Source organism: Agelaius tricolor, unplaced genomic scaffold (genome assembly GCF_023055355.1).
Source record: "Agelaius tricolor isolate 1412-34295 unplaced genomic scaffold, bAgeTri1.0.p SCAF_2, whole genome shotgun sequence".
NCBI classification, from domain to species: Eukaryota; Metazoa; Chordata; class Aves; order Passeriformes; family Icteridae; genus Agelaius; species Agelaius tricolor.
Window position 1 is genome coordinate 26,605,991 of NW_027269262.1, and position 22,144 is coordinate 26,628,134.

At 41.9% G+C, this 22,144-nt stretch overlaps 1 protein-coding gene across 3 annotated transcripts in view; it reads right to left on the bottom strand.

The window, feature by feature from the left end:
• Positions 1–20,654, bottom strand: part of COBL (cordon-bleu WH2 repeat protein) — a 157,568-nt gene extending 136,914 nt beyond the window's left edge. For 2 of the 3 annotated variants that reach the window (XM_071454868.1, XM_071454874.1), the window contains exons 1-2: positions 20,438–20,654; positions 19,616–19,693 (exon numbers count right to left, since the gene is read on the bottom strand). In XM_071454868.1, coding sequence (XP_071310969.1) covers positions 19,616–19,693; positions 20,438–20,457 — 98 coding nt within the window. In that variant the 5' untranslated portion in view covers positions 20,458–20,654. Of the gene's footprint in view, positions 1–19,615; positions 19,694–19,941; positions 20,276–20,437 lie in introns of those variants that run through there. The other variant, XM_071454859.1, reaches the window with a different exon arrangement.
• Between the last annotated feature and the right edge of the window lie 1,490 nt (positions 20,655–22,144).

Consider the following 22,144-nt stretch of genomic DNA (forward strand, 5'->3'; position numbering starts at 1 on the left):
GAAAGGAAAATGCCCCCACTGCTACCATCCCCCACCCTGAGGAAAAAAAAAAAAAAAGGCAAAAAAGGAAAAAGGAATTCTCTCTCAGAGCCAAACCTCAGCTTACACAACATGAATCAATGCATCTCTTTTGGTCAGGTTTCATGGGATCCCAATGCCACAGATATGCACAGGATTTGCCTTGCTTATGCCCTGTTTCTTTTAAACCCACTCACGCCCTCCCCTCTGAAGTGGGTTTATAAGAGGGAACACCTGTGTTATCTTTGAAACACTTTGGCCAAGAATAATCCAGCGCATAGAATGAGGCTCTTTTTACACCTGCCTGCTCAGCACAGGCACACGTGTAACCTGGCTGAGTGGTCAGAGCCAGCAGCCGTGGGCCTTCCGATAAGGCAGCCGAGTCATAGCTGTGGCTTGGCAGGGTGCAGCCGGACAGACACAGCTCGGCACCAGCGGACAGAGGCTTGAGAGGTAGGTGGAGGCAGCAGGAGGAGCACAGTGGAAAAGGCAGACTTGACAGGGTATGAAATGCTTTGATGGGAGCAGGCGAGGAGGAGAAAGGCTCCATGGCACCTGACCTGTGTTAAAGCGTGCAGTGGAACGCTGTTAAGGAGGGCCTATCTGCAGGGCCTCCTGTACAGATAGAAGGCTTACAACACCTTTTAACAAGCATTTCTTTATATCACTCCTCCTCACCAAGGCTCTTTGTCCTATGCCATGAAAACCCAAACAGATCTCAAACTCAGAGATAACATAAACCCTCCAGTTTTTTACTTCAGTCTTCAATACCTCCATTCATGTGAGTTAAAAAAACAAAAGGATTTTGTCTGAACGCTTAAACCCTATTTCCCAACAGCTAGATCTGTTGGAAAAATCGACTGTCAATGTCAAAAAACATCAACTTTGCTCATCTGTTACCAATGCCTACTGTGTGGTCAGGGTCCAGAACAACACTATAATGAAAGGAATACATAAACCAAAAGACATGCAGTGAGAAACTGTTTCTCCTTTCTTTGTAGCAGGGCTGGACTGGACTGAATTTTCTTGGTATTGTTGTATTTTAATTTAGCGTTGCAGTCACAGAACTGTATGACTGCATCATCCGTGCCCTATCCACAACCAGCAAGATGCAACACAGACACTGGAAGGTATTCTCTGTACAGCACCTGACTTCACACACTTGGGACACCTGCAGTTACACCTTCATTTGTAGAATTTGCCTGTCACAGGGATGTGAACTCACTGCACTTCTGAGTCTAGTAATTCTGATCTGCAGGGAAGTTTTATAAAAGTATGTTAGGCCATACACTAAGGGAAGATAATTCTCACTGCAAATCCAACACAAATGGTTTGCTGAAAAACATTAAAAAAATATTTATATATATCAAGTTTGGATGTACAAATAAAGTTTTTGAAGGGGCTCCTCTTACTTGTACCTGAGGTATTTTAGGTTCAGCAGCAGCAAAGGAACTAGAAGAAGGATATAAGAGGCATCAAACCACACATGTGCAATGATTCCTGGGCTGCCTCTCTCCCAGAAGATGCTGCACTGAAGCAGCCTCCAGGTCTTTACACAGAAATCCAAAGAGATACTTTACTTCAATCAGCTGCTTCAGAGGTGGAGTCTGTTTTAACCACAGTTTCAAAGGACATAAAATTTGACAGAATATGCATACACCTAAGTAAACAATTTAATCCCAAATGCTGTTTAAGGTCATGCCTACATGATCTTATCAAGTTTGTTCTGCAGACTCCTTAACTGACCTCACTGGCTCTTGTACACTATGCCAGCTCAGGGTTGAAGACCAAAGCCTCAGACAGGTCATCCCTTCCAGACTAGTTTCCACAATCCTCAGATATTAAGTTATCATAAATTATAAATATTTTCTCTGTCTTAATCGGCCTTTTAAAAATTACTATACAATTTATGTTAAAATACTGTAGGAAAGGCTCACATCTCACAAAAAGTGTCTCAAAACCCACCAATTTAGACTGAAATACTCCCGATTTACAATTGCATAAATTAGTGAAGAGTGAAGCTTATGGTTGCTTTCTTCCTTATACATGCTATGGACAGGACCCTGCCTCAAAATTACAGGAGAGTTATCTGAAGCTTTGCAGATCATTCATGTTGTCATTACCACATCACCCAGGCTATCAGGAAGCACTAGAAAATGAGGCACACTGGTACAAACAAGTTGAGGAGAACTAGACCAAATAGGTCCCGAATATCTAAGTCCTGTTTATAGAGAGATCATAATTGTTAGACAAGTTAGAGACTTTGCTAGTGACACAGGCTCACAGTAAACTGCTGTATGGGAGAGATGCTAATTTCTTTTAAGAATGTGTTACATTAAGTAACAGATTTTTTAAAAATTAAAAAATATTCCAAACACCAAACTTGTAGCTGCTCTTTGCCTGGTGATCACAAAGAACTGCCTAACTCTCTTCCTTTTCCATCCCAGCTGCTACACAACAGCAATCTCAACCAACACATCAGCTATGCAGCAGAACATTTTTAAATCCCTACTAGAATGGGATGTACTGTCTGGAGGATTTACACCAAACTACTCTGTTTTTCCATTAATGATAAATTACAGTTGTGTACAAAGATGGAAAAGCAATTCCTTGCCAAAAGGCAACTAAAGAATCATACTCCTTAATTTCCTTGAAAAAAAGCTACCAGAGGGTAACCTCTGTTTTTCCTTTTCCCAAAATAAACCCACCCCCATGCTTGTACTTGGAACTGGGTAACATTATATGGTCTTCACACATATGCATTATTCTACCAAGGCACTAACATGTCAATTATAACTTGATAATGTAACATCTCTATATATACACACATGCAAATACAAGCAATATATCTGGTTTTTTTCTGAGAAGTTATATGAATTCAATATTTTTCCATATTTAGACTAATATAGACAGCCACTATGCAATCCAAAACTAGCTATGCTTTTTTGGGGGCTGGGGGAAGGCACTTCATTACTCACATAAAACTGTACTGACTGTAACTTGTTCCCTGTCTTTCACACAGATGCTTAACTCTTCAGAAAAAAACAGGAGGAAAGATCTAGTCTAGTTGCTGGGCTGTTGAGCAGAAAAGGATTCTCAAATGAAAACAGTTGTTTGAATGTTTCTTCTTCATCCTTTCCCAGAAAAAGAAAGTCAAAGCTGTAGACCTGTCCTGTGCATCCCTCACCAAAAGAGCCAAGGAGTTTGTGTCCAGAGAGGACCTTCAATCAGAATCATCTTTCCGACCCTTCCTACACCTAACTGAAAACCTCGCTGCCAGCCCCAAAGCCTTAACTTTTGACTGACCTTCAGTCAGACCTGGTACTGGAGTGGAATTACCAGAGGAGGATAACTGAGTAGGATACAGCACCTTCATACGTTAAATCACTGCTGCGTGGGCGTCCAGACATGAGTCTGGAAGGGGTCCATCTGGGGATTTTTTTGTTTAGTTTTTATTGGGAGATTAGATCATAGTCACTGCCTCAAAACACCACAAACTCACTTTGTGCCCGTGATAAGGCTGTGACTAGTAAGCAGACTCACACTTGTCAGTTGGAAGGCTTGTTTCCCTTCCACAATAAGGCTTTTTCCCCCGATGAACAACAACAACAAAAAAAAATCACAAAACATTTCAGTGACATTAGGACGGTGGTATGCATATATTATGTTTCTACCTATCTGTATAATTTTGCATCTGTTTATACTATAAAATTGAATAATTCTCACCAAATTGATAAGCTTATAAAAAACTAACTTAAACATGCTCTTCAACATGGAGAAATGGTGACTTACAAAGCACATTTTTACATAATCATTAGCTTAAGATATAAAGAAATTCATTGATTTTCAATATGAAGTAAAGCCAGACTCCTCAGCACTTTTCTTACAGCTCTCTTACCTTTTTTTCTCATGATCTTTTATTTGGATTTTCCTGCTTGGCTACCACTTAAATCACATCATCTCATAGTCCTTGGTCACATTCTAGAGTCCCATCCAGTTGTAATCTCAACTACTTCTGACAACAGTCAATGGTTGATACCTGTTTATATTAAAGGTGAAAATGAACGTAACTCTGGGTTTATTAATGATGTCCTTATAATGTTATTTGCTTTTCCACAGATTTTTGTGGTTTTCACTTTGTAACTAAATACTGCCAGCAATCTCCTTGCCTTTTCAATACTTTTCGAATTGCATGTCCTAGTAGCAAATGGCACGCAATAATGACAATTTATAGATGCAGCCTGTACTTTCAATAAAAAACAAGTTGCCAGTCGCTTCAAAAATAAAAATCCTCGTGGCTCCATGACTTTCCTTTGAGTCACGGGTAAAGAGCAACTAGATGCTAGAAACTCTGAATAGCCCACACACCCACGCTACATGCGCCCAAAGAAGATCATTTCCCAGCAGACACTTGTGGACTCATTACTAACAATCCAGCTGCTAATTTAGCATCTGCTCTTGCTCTCGGGTTACCAGCAGGTCCCTCCCTACCCTACAACCCCGCTCTGAATGGGTCGTACTCACGCACAGCTTTGCTTCTTTAAAATACATGGGTATATTTAGCAACAGTAAGCGACTTTACACGATAAGGAAGAAGCATGGTTCAGATTAAGTAGGTAAATAAAACCCAATCAACTTAATCAAAAGCAGGTTTCATAAAACAAAAGTCTTTTTGATTTGGTCATTTCAGGGAAAATCTGAAAGAGGGATAAAAGCTATAAAGCTTTATCTGTAAGAAAAAAAATATTTTTTGTTACCCTCCCCCTTCTCTAAAAGACAACTTCCTGCAGTTTATTTAAACTAGAATTTTTTCATTAAGAAGCAAAAACTGTAGAGATATGAGAGGTATTTTTGTTGTATAAAGTGAAAAACCTCATATTTTCACACGGGTACTTTTTTTCAAAACTGAATTCAGTCATTAAAACATTAATTTTTCCAGCAAAGCTGAAAGCAAACTGCCAGCAGTAAAGTTCTGAACTTTCACTCAAGACTAAGTTGGTTTTGTAGATAAAAAGGTCCCTGCTGTTTGCATATTGCATTTAATTTCATTATTAAAACTGAACTTCCTGACTTATATAACCATATCATAAAGTTACACAATATTCACTTGTTTTGATTATTTGGGAGTTCTGAGTTGGGGTGAAAAAGATAATATACTGAAGTACTACAGCAATAGAACTCTGTCTATTCAATCTGTACGTACATATTTTGTCACATTTTGACAATGTACATGCAAATTTCACTTTGTGATAGAAAAAAATAAGGGAATGAATTATTAAATGCTATTAGGAAGGGAAAACATTTTCATGGTAAAAAATAAGTACATTATCACATACTCAGTTCTCTCATTTAAGTGTTCATTATGTACTGTTCTATTATATTTCTTTATGTAAAAAGTAATAAAGATGGCACATTGTGAATTACAGACTGATCTAAGCACAGAGACATATTCAGACATAATAAATCAATTGATAGTAATATTTAGATCTGTATGCAGAGGTCATATGGCTTGTTATCAGTTTTACGTAATTACAAAGGTATAAAGTAGGCAATACACTGGTATTGTCTGAGCTTGAAAATAGCTGGCATTAGATTAAGTGAGAAAAAAATGCTAATTCTATTCCTGCCTATATCCTATCTATAAGCATAAATCAGTAGGGGGTAGCTGTTTCTTATAACACACTGGTTGTAAAATTTATATCTAATCATGTAAAACTTTATGACTATTACTATGCCTACACAATTTAACTTGCTATTTCATGAATAAAATTTTTTCCCTTTTTTCTTCTGCAGGAGAGTAATTCTCGGTGAAGGAAGACAACAGAGAGAACTGAAAGGTGTCAGAGGAAAAAAAAATTAAAACAAACAAGCAGCTTGAGGAAAGCAATTTATGCAGCTATGGACTTCAAAAACTTCATTCAAAAACTTTCCTTTATAAATGCCCTGCTGTGGAAAGTCAGTTTGTGACTTTCTGGCCCACTGTCATTGTAAGGACAATTTTAAAAGACCAAAGTGCTGCTTCAAGTGTGGGGAATCAGAGCTTTGCTGAGAGATACAGGCTTGCAGACGAGACCTGAAAGGACCAAGGAGCACAAGACCAAGCAGAACGTGGCTGTCAGATGACAAGCCGTGGCAAAGAAAACTCCTTCCAATGCTTGTATAATGCAGCCCCCAAGCAATGATAACTTTACTCCAGATACAAATTCAAGGATGCAGTTCTCCTCTTCTATCATGCCACAAAATTAGAAACTTGCTAGAAAGAATTAATAAAAAAGCCCAGGAAGAATATACTTCACTAACAAGGGACAGTTTCATTTTTTCCAAGTGTTTTTCCAAGTGAGGTCTATTTACCCTGAGCTCCCAGGAACATACATGTACTTTCTGACAATTAAAAAACAAAAAAGAACCCATGAAGATCGAACTCCACCGCTTGTGAAATCTGCAGGCAACAATGCCAAGCCACAGAAACATGCTGACTGTGCTATACAAGCCAATAGAGAATTTTGGGCAATTTTCAGTCTGCATCAGGTGTCAACACGCCTGCACCCTACTGTGCAGCAATAAAAATTATTTTCTTCACCTCTTATCTTCCACATGTATTCTGAGGAGCACAGCAGTGCCATTCCTCTCTATATAAGGAGAGTTTAATTGGTGAACACGTGGTTTCCCCTGTGTACGGAAAATTTTAAAATCTATAAGCTTGAATGGTCTGTCAGATCATTATCCCCATAAAGCCATCCATGACTGCAACATTTGTTTGAAGTAAATAGATTGCAGAACAATTCTGGAAAGACTGGCACAGCTGTACGACTCAGTGGACATGCTGGCTCCAGAAGCAAGGTCCCACAGGGTAGCATTTATTTCCAGTATTAATCAACATATGTTGCCCAAATCACAGTTTTCCATCTGCAACTCAGTGAGAAATACGAACACATTAATTCAGAGATATGCTGCCATTTTCAAAGATTCCTAAAATAATTACACATTTCCTTTTAAATGCCAAGAGAGCCTACCAAACCAGCAGGATAAAAGAAAAATCTGTTTCTTTCTACAAGCACTAAGCTTGCTCTCCCTTGTGCTACTGATCAGAAGAAGGCTTGCTGCCCAGACCACCTGCATGGGTGCAAGACTAGAGCTGAGCAGGAGCATCTGCAGCCTAATCCTTCCTCACATCACTCCCAAGCAGTTCTACAGGTACTCTTCACAAACATCATACGAAGAAGCCTCCAAAACAGCTTCCTGTTTCGGAAGAAACAGCTTCCTGTTTTGGAGGACCTCTCTACACCCACAAAATTTAATTCCCAAAAATTGAGGTATTTTCTGATAAGCATTCTGATAAGTATGGAATAAATCACAGGTACTTCAGCAGGCCAAAAGTAACATGAAGTCTCCAATTCACTTAGTTCTTGAAATTTTGTAAGAAAAACTATCTCATTGCTGAAAGATAAAGCAATACATTTTTAGTCTCTTAAGTGCATCCCTATAGTACAGCCAAATGCCACTGAACTTCCTTATTTTTTTCCTACACACAGCAATGCTATCCTGCAAAAGAGAAACAAGGGAATATATTTCCCCTCATCAGTTGTCTGGATGATTTGCTTGAAGGGTTGATCTCTACTGCAGGCTGACGTGCATGTCCTCTCAAATGATGGGGCAGAACAGAGCTCTCTGCTCCCAGACATTTTATGTAGCCTCCTACTCACATCTGGCACCAAAGTTTTGTACACAGACACTGCTTATACAACAACAGCCTAATATTCTATATAACTCTACACTGAGTTGTTTGTCCTCCAACAATACAGGTGAATGGTAATTTACATTTAAAAAAACCCTCAAAACTCTTTTCATATACACCACTTTAATTAAAAGATAAACTCATGCCCTTAAAAAAGAAATAAGATAAATTTTTTAAAAATGATAAATCAATATTGTCAGTTTCTTTCCAAGTAAGTTTAAGCTAAACTAAAGTATGAAGTAGTTTCAGACATTTTTTCCTCTCTATCACTTCAATACCAAACTCAATTTAAAAATCTGAAACTATTCTCAGGTAGCAAATTAGTATATAAATAATTGGCAACTCACCACAAGCAATATTTCTTTTCAAGTAACTCCTTATGAAAATGAAGCAGCACGGGGAATTTACAGTGCTTTTTATGGCAAGAAATCCATGGTATCTGTATAAACAGGTTTTATACTTCAGGCAGTTTTATATGTGTAAAATATTTTCCAGTAGACCTGGATCTCATTTTTAATAGGAGAAAGTGTGGTATTTAACCACTTGAATGCAAAGAGATTTCATTCCAAAATAACTAGGGCTAATTTGAGAATACTCAATAATAAACAACAACTATATACTTGAGCAGAACTCCTAAAAGACAAGCTGTAGGCTTTATAAAAAAAATAAAAAAATATAAGCAATATCTAATCTTGCAAAAAGAATAAGTGAGAACAGAAACAAGTGACCTCTGTATCCTCAATCAGTATGAACAATGTCCAAATGTCCAAGAGGTCTTTAGCTGTAGAATACTGGTGAAAAGATGGCATTTTGAAGTTTACCATCACATAAAGAAAATCAACTACAGAAGGAACACACAGAGGAATGTACAGACTGAAGTCACCCATCTTTACCTAAACAACCCCCTCCTTTTATAAATAAGATACCAAATTTTTGTTACTTTAATATGAAACATAAACCTGAACCCCTGTAAAGCACCAAGATCCGTGTGCATCCACAAGTATTTTCCTGATCTGCCCAACTGAAGACCACATTGGTCCCTCTCATACTTGTCTGGTGCAGGAGCAGACCCAGAGATTTTAGCCAAGCTGCTTGGGATTTGCAGACCTCAGCCTGGCAAATGAAGCAGAGCAAGACCAAACCCAAAGGGCTCTTCAACTCAAAACATAAATATTAAAGCAATGGGAGCATAGCCATGCCCAGTCTCCTCTGTGCTGAACAGGTCAAATAAATTCATGCTGCTTCAGAGCAGCTGATCAAAGTCCCATTTTCAATTTTGCATTAAACAATTAGCAAGTCTTTTGCTGCTCTTCATTCTCTGGTAAGTACAACTCTCGACTCTGTCTCAAGAGAATCCAGTAGTCTGTGGGGACAGACAGACTCCGAGTCTGCTCAGTCCTTAGCAGTCATTTTGTACAATACTACACTAACAGCCTTAACAAGAATTTAAAGTGGGAAAAATGAAAAAAACAGAAGTGCTTCTAAGAAAAAATTAAAGTCCTTGTTTCTCCTATATGGGGCTGGAAAATAGCAAATGTTACAAAAAATAGAACAAAATACTACATCTGAGTCAGGAGAGGGAAGGCCCTGTATTTTGATCCTGGTATCATGTACTAAAATAACCTGAGATATTATTATTTGTGAAATAGAACTACTAAAAGCAAAGAAATCAAAGAACAGCTTGTACCCACTGATAGCAAATAGCTCCAAAATTCACAATTTGTCTTCTTCAGAAAGAATTCTACACCACAACTATAATCAGTCTTCTCTAGAAGAATAAATATTTGTTGCAGAATAACTAAATGCTCTTTCAGGAAGGTATTCTCTTCCTTCTTACAAATCCATATAAAAGCTGGAAGGGGAATTCAAGTATTTCATAGGAAGTTAGGAAGAAAAGCATCTTTACTGTTGTCACTTTACTGTCAGCAACTTTACTGACCCCATGTCATGACATTGTTTAATCATCAATAGAGCTGTGCTAAGGTAGTCTTTTCTGAACTGTTTTATAAAGTTAGTGCAATCTATAGGACTTGAGGGGAAGGAAAAAAACAGCCAATTAAATTTATTATTTAAAACTGCAATGTAAATTTTTATCCTTCTCCTACCTACACAGGTAATTTGGAAAATCCACAAATCTCTGAAATTAAGATAAAATTCTGTTAGGTAATGACTCATGTAAAAGGTGATTTCTTTCAATTTAAGTTTGATCCTGGGCCCTCTGTTCATCACATATGGATATGTCTGTGTTTGTCTCACAACAGAAAAGCTGGGTTTAATAAGAAGAAGCAATTCTGCACTAACACATTATATTTCAGAACAACAGACTTGATCAGAAAACAGCAATCCTTGACTTGCTAGCGTAAGAGAGGGAATAAAAATAGCTTCTGGTTTGCAAAAGACATGAAGGAGTTGGAGAACAATTTCCTGCCACACTCTGGTTGCTCCCTATCATGCCTATGTCAGTCTGGCTCAGGTAAATCTACTCCCACACACAGCCTAGTGTTGGACAATTTGCATCTTCCCTGGATAAATGAAGGGTTGGAGACTCACAAAATGGACAATGGTCCCAATTTGTCCCCCTCAGAACAAGTCACTACCCAGGGACTGAAGCTGCAAAACAGACCTTAAGCCATATAAAATAAGACAGCAAAAAGACTGCATGTCCCAGAAAACACAGAGTAATGCACATCTGGCAATGTAACATTATTTTAGCATGGGATGCTGCTCTGTGTTGCTGTGACATGACCAAGTGACTCTCCAGTTCAGCAGAGGAGAAGAAACAGGTAATTAAAAGCAAAAAAAACCCCCAAAAACTGTGTTAATTACAACACTGTCAGTTTAGAAACATGGTCTGACCTAACTGTAGCTGTATTTAATGAATTGAGAGAGTCAGTCTTAGGAGTGAGCACCTGAAGGTGTCACAGTACCAAGATTTTAATCATGGCACAAGCCAAAGGCTGGCCTCCTCCCCAAGAAAGCCCTGTCCTAGCAGTAAGCGTTCCTCAGAACGACCACAAGCAACACGACCAGCCCCCTTAGAGCAGAGAAAGCTGTGTTGACACTGAAACGTGAGCTGTACCCCCAGGGAAAGCAGCAGTAATTTATTTATTATCCATAAAAGAGTAGGCTTTGTTCCAAAAGTACCATGAGAAGTTATTCAAAAGAAAAAAAAAAATAAAACCAAACTCAATACCACAAAAAGAAACAGAAGGAATCTGGATTTGTACCAAGATACTGCCTCCTCAACACCCTGAACCACTGCTGAGACGTTCAGAAATAAAGCACTGCCACAGGAGCAGATATTGAAGAAAAGCACAGAAAACGTTTTTTCTTCCCATTTGTCTGAAACTGTTTATTGATTTTGGAGACTCCCCTCCTGGCAAACTCAGACAAAAACAGGGGGGAAAATACACATTCTGTGCACAGTAAGAGCAGACATGCCATGCTTGCTGTATTTATCTAGGAGGTATTTTTGCTGTCTATGCAAGACAATGACCTCACACATAAAAAGTGCAGAAAAGAAAATCATCTAAGCACAGGAGTAAGAAAAAATTTAAACAATATGTTTTTTCTATAAAGTAACTTGGAGTTTTTATTTGTCTTTTGGAACTTACTAATGCAGGGAAAAATTGTTATCATAAACAAAATAACTACACAACAAAAGATGAGTGTTTTAAAGGGTTTGAGTAGAATTTACTAGTCAATTTTCTCTTACATCAGAAAACTGCTGTCATAGCACCCAAAAAATCTCCAGGGTGAGCACTGAGGAATGCCCACTGTGGAATGCATGGGGCAAGAAGGAAGAAATGAACTTTTAAAACAAGTCATCTAGATAATCTAAAACAGAACTTTCTTCTTGTGTTCCTGGAGATGTTGGCCTTGACTGAGATTATTCTGTAACTGCTGGATTTACATATACTACAGCATGGGGACCTCCACGCAACCTCAGAGGACAAACTCCTGCTCAAGTCACCACCACACCATCTCCTGGCATCACGTAACACAAATACAAAGGAGAAACATTTCTCCCCTCCCCTGCAATAAAACCAAGGACCATGCTTTTTCAGAGAAAAGAGGACCAGCAGACTAACAGGAATGGCCATCAGACTTCGGAGATGGCAACAGCTGATCATCAATGGTGTGTTTGTACTCAGGCACTTGAATTTTACTGTTCTTTAGTCTAACCAAGGCACTGAAATATTACCAAAAATCAGTAATATAAAGAGGTTTTATATCATCTTACTATGAATGGTAACAAGAATGTTTATCGAAACAACATTTAAAAATTCAGAAAGCATCTCATCAACCATTGTTATCCATTTTAAATCTGTTTGTGTGGGCTTCAAAAAACAATGTCATTAACCCCTGTTTACTGAAAACCAACAGTTTTAGTTCCACTTCACAATAACACCCCAGTAACAGTCAATGAGATCAGCATGCATTTATATAAATAGAGCCTAACACACAGGAAAGGAAAGTAGGCATGGCAAACAGAGAATCACACTGATTGTTAGTCACTCTTGGTGAAAACGTAAAATAACACTTATCTGATTAAGTACTTTCGGATCGGTACTTGCTGTTGGAACCTTACAGTATGGCTATATTTAGAACACTGATAATATAAAATGTAATTTTCTTGCTCAAGCTCCATGTCAGAGTGATGATTTTGCATGTTACCTGTTTATTCTTTTGAACAAAGGAAGTTTTCACCGTTAGCACCACAACACCAGTGTAGCTGAGGAAGACCATATTTTCTCTAGCCTTTGAGTCACTAGTGAGAGCTTGCTACAGAAACACCAACTACAACACAATGGCTTCAGGAATACTGAGGCTCACATCTGTCTGGCTTTTCACGCAAAGGAAAAAGGAGGACTCCAAGCTGTGGGGTGTTCCTAGCAATCTGGTGTAGTAAAAGCTACTGCAAGTTTAACCCTCAGCCCTTCCTTTGTCGAGTAGATCCTTGAACATGGGTTTCCTGTAAGAGAGTTCCCTAATTACCTGGTTGATGATTACTTAATTGAGGGATTCTCCACCACACTTTACTGAGCTGTTCCACTTTGCATACACCACAGCAACACTGAGAGAGGAAGAGGCAGAAGATCTCACAGACCAGCCTTGAATACTTATGCACAGGTCAGCCACATTTAATAAAAACAAGACACTAGAGAACACAGAACCAGACCTGAAAATGCAGTCTATCTAGTGCACATCTGCAAGTACCTCTGGCCAAACTGCACCACGTCATTTCCACCTTTCCTACCTGCTTTAATGATGCATGCCAAAAAAATACTGTACCCAGGTTGCATCATTTTTTGACTACTAGAGAAAGCTTTGTAACTCGTTTCATCACTGAAACCGTAAAGGAGACTGAGAACTCTTTTCCATACAACACATGCCAAGGAACACACAAAACACAGCATATTATATAATTATCATGTTGAATTTACAGGAATAAGAAATTAATTTTATGGTCTCATAGACACTCTGAATCTGGAAGCTATAGTGAGAACAAAAGAACATAGAAAAACCATCCCAAATCCATTTTTTCCCTTTCTCTGGTTATTACAACTCTGCACAAATGCAGAGCACCTGAGGCAAGCTTATTAGCTGAGTTTAACAAAACTGAAAAGTTATGGTTTCTGGTATGAGGGGACAAAAGGGTATGAGATGCTGTGCTTCAGTGCCCTCAGAGCACAGCCATGCCACACAGCTTTGTGACTTGCTCCTTAGCACAGGTGCAGTCCCTGCCTCACCGCTGAGACTCTCATGCTGAAACTATGACAACAATATACTATTCCCATCAGTTATTTAATGATAAGTAGCCTGGCTCACTGGGCAACTCACAGCTCTGGAAACACTCTCTATATTAAGAGGATTCATACGTTAATAAGAGTTGTAATTTCCATGACCTGGAAATGCAGCCATTTCTAAACGATCCTTAAATCATAATTTTAGCTGGAAACATGGATTGTAAGTCTTTTCCATTTCACAGTTTCTCATGCATAAACTGGCTTAACCCACTATGGAAAAAACAATTTCTAAAGGCCCGTCATTCTCTTAGAAGCAGCATTAAAGTGTGAAAACTGTCAATTTTCATGGAAATCACAATGCCAGAGCAACACAAAAAGCTGCAGTATACAGAACACAGTCGTTGCCAGAAAATCAAGTGTTTGCTGATGCTAACAGAGTAGCTAAAGCCCATACACAGGGGAGCACTTGTTAAGGCACTGAATTGCGATTCAGGAGAAGTGAGGTACTTCCCTAACTCTGTCACAGGCCTCCTGGCTGCTTTTGGAGCTGGTCGTGTAAATATGTTCACACTTCTGCCTATATAAAAAATATGGAGTCTTCTACATGTATATCTTTAAGCCAAATGAATATTGTTAAGAAGTCTTCATAAATGCTTGAGAGATAATTCAAGTCCGTGACAACAGAAGTCTACATGAGGACAGATGATTAAGAATAAATGCACGTATTCAAGAGAACTCTCATTCCTTTGAAGGGAAAAAACAAATTCTTTCATTCTGGCCATAAGCATGCATTGGGTTCTGAATTACTTGGCAAAAAGAAATTTACCACACAGTAACTACACACAAAGCAGCCATGTATTTTTTGAATACTGACTTCAATATAAATATTTAGGAAGTTGTTTTCCTTTAAGGGCCTTAAGCATCTTCTCAAAGTGTACCCAGGAGAGCACTTGAAACTGTAACTAACGCCCCTTTCTCCAGTGCAACCTCCTGAAATTGACTGTTAATGGTGTAGCCAGCCCAGACAGGTGGTAAGTAAAATCTGTCCTATCAAAATATTCCTGCATAGCACAGAAATGATTCCATGAAGACTAGCAATTTGACCAAGATGTAAATTTACAGGAGCAAAACCTGAATAAAAATGAATCTGAAATTGCAAGGGAAAGAACATGAAAGGCAACTAAGGTGACAGTAAGAAAGAGAAGGTTCAGTTTCATCTAATGGTGGCAGGGGCGGCATAAAATGGCAAGATGAAAAAATATGAAAGATTCCATAGGAACAAAATAATGAGAGACAACTGGGAGATGGGGAAAATCAAAACAAATCCTGAATATTCTGGACAGTACTGAAACAAAAGAAATTTTAGAAATGAAAGAGATTTTATAACACCTTCATTTTCTACTCTGGCAGATTCTGAAAGAAAGGAAAAGGGGAAAAAAAGGAAAAATAAGATATGAGAAATAGGAATTTGGACTTCAGAAAGAACAGCTGTCAGGACTGGATTGCATTGCATTTATCTCGCCATTTGGCTTACCCTTACAATTAGTATCCTTATCTTCAGCAATCCTGAGATATTAGTCATGACTGAAAATACAAATCTGTTACAGTATATTAGCTCAGCAGTTACATTCATTTGGAGGTGCCAAACACAGAAAAAAAATTACCCTGTTTCATTCTATGCAGTAGCAAGAACAATTTTTCTGTCATTACTTCCAGAGTTTTATTTAATGCGATGTATGTCCACTGACACAGAAAGAAATACTTTGGGCCCAGACTGAGAGGAAGACAGGGTTAATGTTGACTGTGGTGCCAGGAAAATGCATCACAGGGAAGCTCCCTGTCTCAGGTGGACACGTAAGAAGTGCATTGAAGTGAATCAACTGAATTCTGCAGGAGTGGTCCAGATACAAATAATGAAACAATGTGAAGGCCAATGCCAAAAGCACAAGTGTCAGTTTTGCAACTGTTAGAGGCAGCAATCTTGAAAGTTGCTACCATGCAGGGATAGAACAAGGGGGAATGGCTTTAAGCTAAAAGAAAGGAGGTTTAGATGAGATATTAGGAAGAAATTTTTTACTATGTGGTAAGACAGTAGAACAGGTTGCCCAGAGAAGCTGTGCATGTCCCATCCCTGTCAGTGTTCAAGGCCAAACTGGATGGGACTTTGAGCAACCTGGTCTAGTGGAAGGTGTCCCTGCCTTCAGCAGGAGAGCTGGAATGAGATGATCTTTATGGTCCCTTTCAAGCCAAACCACTTTGCGATTTTACCACACTGATACTGAACATTTATGGTTGCAGTCATTGCCCTTTGCCAGCCACCACTTTGCACATTACACAGAAATCTCATATAAATACAAAACATAGAAAATATATAAAAATTGCTCAGTTTTCCAATTAAAAACTAATTACATGTTGCTTCTTTTTACCCTAAATTGTGCAACACCTGGAGATGAGCTAGAGTATGATATAACTGGTGTTACATACACTAAGAGATGTTCTGTGCACAACAGTGCTCTCCAGGCTTTCCTAGACAAGAAAATAAAACCCTAACACAATATTAATTTTCTTAAGCTGGTTGTGCAGTTTTACAAAGTAACATGCTTAACTATGTGTAGTAGTTATAAAATAGTAAGAAAAACTTTCAACAAGTTGAGATGTGCAACTTGCTCTGTAGCTGTAAGTTCTGCATGTAAACCTTACTAATGTTTTACATCCATAACTGACTTCCAGAGACACTTCTATCCAGCAGGGAAGGCACTCTAAAGTAGGTGTGCTAAGATGTGCCTGTATTTTTTAGTACCATAAGGCCCTGTGATATAGCAAAGGAAGTTGATGCACAGAAAATAAAGGTCTTACTTAAAGAAAGCACTCATACATCCAGTTGAATACAGAGGCTTTCCTCACATTTGCCAGGCTCCAGAGGAAGCTTTTCTGTGCTCAGACACAGGCATGAAGATGGATCCATAAACTGCTGGCTTTTATGGGAGATGGAGATGACTTCAGTGGCCAGGGAAGATGCTCTGCTCTTTGCAGGGCTCCTAACAGAGCAGAACAGAATGGATCCTTGAGCTTGCAGTGCCATTTATGACCAGTGTATGTCTGTCATGCCAAATTATGGTCAAAAAAGAAACCAACTGAAACATCCAGAGAAGGTTCTCTCTGTTTTCCCTAATGAAACAAGGGCAGATACTAACAGAAAGATACTAAAGAAGTGTATTTGTCTTTTAGTATCCGTTGCATAATCACAGAGTAAATTGTCATTTCTACTTTTTCTACTGGTTGTTCTTAAATTCACTTTCATAAATCAAAATAAATGTTCATTAAATAAAGCATTATGTACTTGATAAAGCTTCTAAAAAACTTATGTCTAGCAATCAGTAATAATAAAATTATTGGTTCTGAAATGTGCAATTTTTTTTGAAACTGAAAAATTGGAAAAAACCCTGAAACACCAGCACAAATTGCAGTTTTTCCTTTGCTATTTAAAATAAACAAACAAACAAAACCAAAAAACAAAAGCCCAACAGTATCATCTTCATTTAAATGAAGTTCCACACAGTTCCACACAAGGAACTGTGCCGTGGAACACACACAATCAATTTATCTGTATAAGCACACAGCAGAGCGCCTCTACCCTGCACAAAATGATACATTAAATTTGTTCACTGTTTAACAAGGGAGAGTCACAATGTTGCTGTTAATGATTTACATAGAGACAAAACAGTTCTGCCTAAATTTTGTTAAAAATTTTGAAGCTACGGTCATTTTAACCTCCCTTTCATAACTGCAAGCTAAGCCAATCAATAAATTGGAAATGTGTATAGCACGTCTTCTGCCATGAAAGGAAGGTATTTCTGTCACAACGGCCTTAACAGCCAGAGGTCCTCAGCCACACTCCACAGATGCAGTTCATGTCTGGATTCACATGAAAACCAAAAAGGACAAAGCTGTGCACTTTCCTGACCCTAACAGATTTCATCACTGAGTGAGCAAAATCTGATTAGGGATCAAACATCCACCAGTGTCCAATATGGATGATAGCAACTGAGGGAATTATGAATCATTCACTGAAGTCCCCTGCTAACAGCACAGACACATCCAGGCTGGGAAGGTCTGACTTGCAAGAAAAGGCAGCAAAGAGTAATTCAAGGCTGAAATGAGCTCAGATAAAACAGGCAGTCACCTCTTGGTGCACATGACAGCGTTGCCATCAGCTTCCACATGAGCAGATTAGCACCCACACACTTTGTTATACAATATCACAAGTGCATCTGTACCCTACCATTGGCTTCATCTTCTTGAGCCATGTCAGGAGCAATATGACTGAAGTTCATGCAGTTACTGTAACTTCTGTTCATGCATGTGATTTCTGAATCTGGCTGCTGACAAGTTTACACAGATGAAACTGTTTACAAAAGGATTCAGGAGTTTTATTCAGAAATGCCCCCAGGCCCCAGTGGTCCTCTTTGAGATGCATCAATGACATGGGTTCCTATTGCAAATTAATTTTTTTTTAATGAATCTTTGGATTCATTAAAATGCTGGATACGCAGCAATCAAGACAAATTTTTAGTCAGCACTGCATCTGAATTACTCTTCAAAGCACACGTGTAAATTGGCACCATAGATCTCCTCTCCATCAGGATTTTAGAAAGCAGCTATACTGTTACATCAACTAAATACAGAGAGGGGAGGCACCTTACATCTACCACTCTTCCTTTAGGTTAGCCTAAAAGGTCATGATCAAACAGGCTCAATTTCATCTGGAAGTAAGCATTTTATTTACAAAAAGAGCAGCAAGCTATGTCCTACTCTGCAAGTCAAAGAAATATGGCACACACTGTTTCATTACCACAGCACTAGCAATGGCATCTTTTCTTCACTCCCTGCTCCCTGTACTACTTTCTGTGTACACTGCAAGGTTCCCTATTAAATACAAACTAAGGAAATGAAACTGAACAAAAGTACTGTAGCCCACTAGCACGTACTTTAGATCTATTTCCTACTTTGTTGAAAATAAATTTATGATATAAACATTAGAACTAAAAATAAAAAAAGCTGCTGAAGCAATCACAGTCTCTTTCAGCCTGTACAGTGTGAAGTAGAGCAGTAAATTGCAGCGAGCAGACAGCACAGCTCTTAAAACTTGCCCAGCTTTTGCTCTCACAAAAGAGATCACTTAGGACCTCATCGTGCTGCTGCTCTCGTCGTTTAATTAACGGACTAATAAATTCCACTGCTGGCATATCTTCTACTTGTCTGTTCTCTTGAAAAATCCCTAACTCTCCCGCGGTCTGCACTCGGGCTGACCGCTACTTAGCAATAGTGCTGCCAGAGCGGTGCTTGTCACCAAAGGCAGGAGGTACTGGGAGTAGTCACCGCGGTCTCCCACCAACCTCGGACAATTTTGGGCACTTTTAATTCGCGGTTGGCAATGCTCTTCCTTCCTCTGCCGCGGCCGTGCGGTGGGGCTGAGACCCACGTCTGGGACGGCTGAATAAACCTTTCAAAGGCTTTTGGCAGCTGCGTCCTAGCGCTGGGGCAGAGGGGCGTATGGATGAGAACATCTGCGGCCGCGGGGGCTCTCCGGACCCTCCGCCGGACGGGTCTGCCCCGAGCCCCGCCGCGGCCCCGCCAGTGTCCCTTGCAGCCCCGGTGGCCCGGGTCGGGAGCTACAAGCAGCGGCTGCCCTTCGTCCCGCAGGGCCGCTCCGAAGCACCCCCTGAAGGGAGCAAGCCCCGAATCGAACCGGCTCTCCGGTCTCGCAGCCGAGGGGCAGCGCCGGCAGCCGGCCCGGGGCGCCCCTCCCGCGGGGCAAAGGCGAAACAGGCACTTTCTCCTGCTGCTGACCTTTTTGCGCCCGAGCTCACCGCCCTGCCGCCCCCGGCTCCCCGCCGTGCCCCCTCCGTCCCAGGGCTGTGCTCCGAGCGGCCCGGCCGCCAACACCTGCGCGCCGCTCCGAGCTCGGCGCCCAGAGGGAAGCGAGACAGGCGGGACGGAGGGCAGGCACCGCGGCCCGCCGGCCAGCACGGCCGCTGTCGCCGTCCGGAGCCGCTCCCGCCCGTGGAGAGGAGCGGCGGCCGGTCCGGCCCGGGTCCCGGCGGGAGCTTACCCGGTGGGGGGTTTGCTGGCCCCGGGGCGCACGAGGGTCTCCATGGCCGGGCCCCCTCGCCGCTTCTCAGAGGACGGGCTGGTGCAAGACGCGATCCCGGCAGCGGCGAAGGTCGGAGGCGGGGGTGCCGAGAGGGAGGGAAGAGCGGAGAGTTCAGGAGTGAGAGCCGCCCTCGCCCCCTCCCTCGCCCCCACCTCCCCCGCTCCCCGCCCCGCTGCCGGGCGGCACTGCCCGGGCCGCCGCCGCCCACGGCTGCCCTGCCCTGCCCGGCCGGGCCGCGGGTGCGGGCGGGGATGCGCTGCCGGGGCGGCCCCCGCCCGCCTTACCCGGCCGGCAGGGAAGCCACGCCGCGCCGCGGGCCCTGACAGCCGGGCTGCCCGGCCAGACCGCAGCCGGGCACGGCGGGGCGAGAGCCAGGCGGCGGAGCTCCCGGCGCGGAGGGGCTCGGCCGGCCGCTGCCCGGGCAGCGCGGGAGTGCGGGGGCGCTGCGAGCCGGTTTCCATGAGACTGCCCGGCACAAACGCAAACACGGCCGTCGCCCCCGCGGGCACTGCCAGGGCGGCCGCCCACGCCGCCCACGCCACGGCGTGGGAGAGGAGCGGATGGGGTAACAGGCGGGGGAGAGGAGCGACAAGCCGAGAAACGCCCCGCCGGCGCCAGCTCCCAGGACCCTCCTCGGTCTCTTCTGCCACGAACTTGGCAAACCCAGCGCTTGTCAGGCGAGTGTGCCCGAGACTGAGCCCCGCGGGGAGCAGAGGCTTTTCCTCAGCCTCACACCCTGACCAGCCCTGGCTCTGCCACCTAAGGCCTGTTTCTCGTTACCTCTCTTCATACAGGGACATGTTTTTCTTCTCTCGGAGGCGGCACAAACAACTTTTAAAATTAGCAGCGGCTGTGGTCAGGAAGAGGGGCTGGAGGGCCGTGGCACGGCAAGGCAGGATTCTCCTCGGGTTTTCGACCTGTGGAACGAGCCCAGCAGGGAAAAAGCAGCCCCAGTTCCCGGGCGGTGCGGGGCGCACAACGGCAATGTCTTCGTGGAAACGCGGGCATCGCGTAAAAATCTATGTGTGCTGTTTCAGGAACATCCCCCCTCACGCCTTTTCCCCATAATATCGACTGCTACACCTGCGTGCAAAAGCAAAACCCGGCTGGAGGCGGGGAAGTCTGGCTGGCACTACTGTTGTGTGTGTCCTGAGCCCGGCGCACCCGGCTCTGGGCAGCCTGGCTTCTCCAGGTATTTCAAGAGTTTTTCTGCTCCTCTCCATTTGTGTCATCTTGCTTTCCCAGCCACGGTGGGAGGCTGGCAGAGACAGGTCAGGCCAGCAGCCAACACTGGGACCAGGAGATAGGAGCAAGCAGGCTGACTGAAGTTACAGCTAGAGACTCGAATGAGGAACTGAGCTGCTGCCTTACCTGGCTTTTACCTGGCTGCCTTGGTGATAGTCACACAGGTTCTGCTTAATGGCCACCCCTTCCCCAAACCCTTCCATCCCTTCAGTTTTGAGCTCATATTTCTGCATACTCTGCCCATCAGAAAGTATCTTGCCCAGCTCAGTAACCCCACAGAGTAGATGCAAGCAGCTTCTCTGGCTCCAAAAGTGAGAGTTGCTTCCTCAGTAAGCAAGACTTGGCAAATAGGGGTCAAAAGGTGCATGTGGCTGATGGCATTGCCATATGCAAAAAACCCCGTCCCAGGCAGACTGAAAATGCTTTGAAACATTCAGACATTGGATTAATTTGCAAGTAACAGAGGAGTGAAAGACATGTTCATCTTTTCTTTACTACATGACTGGAAGATCACAGTAAATGCCCACCTTTGTCTACCAAGGCTTTTGCATTATGATCAAAATACCAATTTCTATGTATTTACCCCAATGTATAACATAACACTTCTTGTGCTATAGTTGTCCTTAACTTTATCTTCTCTCACTTTGACAGCCTCAAGTCTCCACTTAATTCCCATCTCCTCAGCAGACATTTAAGAATGCTGGCTTCCATTCCTTTTTCTCCAAGCCCTTGTGTGCAGGTACCTATGGGAGGCAGCTGCCTCTCCTAGCTGTATGTAGAGAAACAAACCCACAAATTTGCAGAAGCAAAACATTGATCTCTAATTTCCCTGTTACCATGGGTAGAAGTTGACTGAGTCACCACAGTTTAGTAATTACCCCCGGTCATCTGAGCCACATGCCGCAGTAATGAGCCACATGCATGATCCTAATTTGCACCTTTATGAAAATAAATAGGCTAGGCTGTATACTTTATTTTGCATGTGGATGGGTTCAGTCACTGCGTGCTGTCAGTTTCCATAGCTCCAGGAATGAATGATCATCTATTAAATCATGGGAGCTTGATTTCATAGCTCTGTTCATCATCTGTTCAGTCATTTTTCATCTCCTGTTTTTACACCTAAATCATAATCAACTCCTCCCTATTCTAGAACAGTTGCTAAAGCTGCACAGGCACAAAAACCTCTGCAGAAACACCCAAATGTTTTCCCAACTGCATCATTAGCAAACTACACCAAAAGGA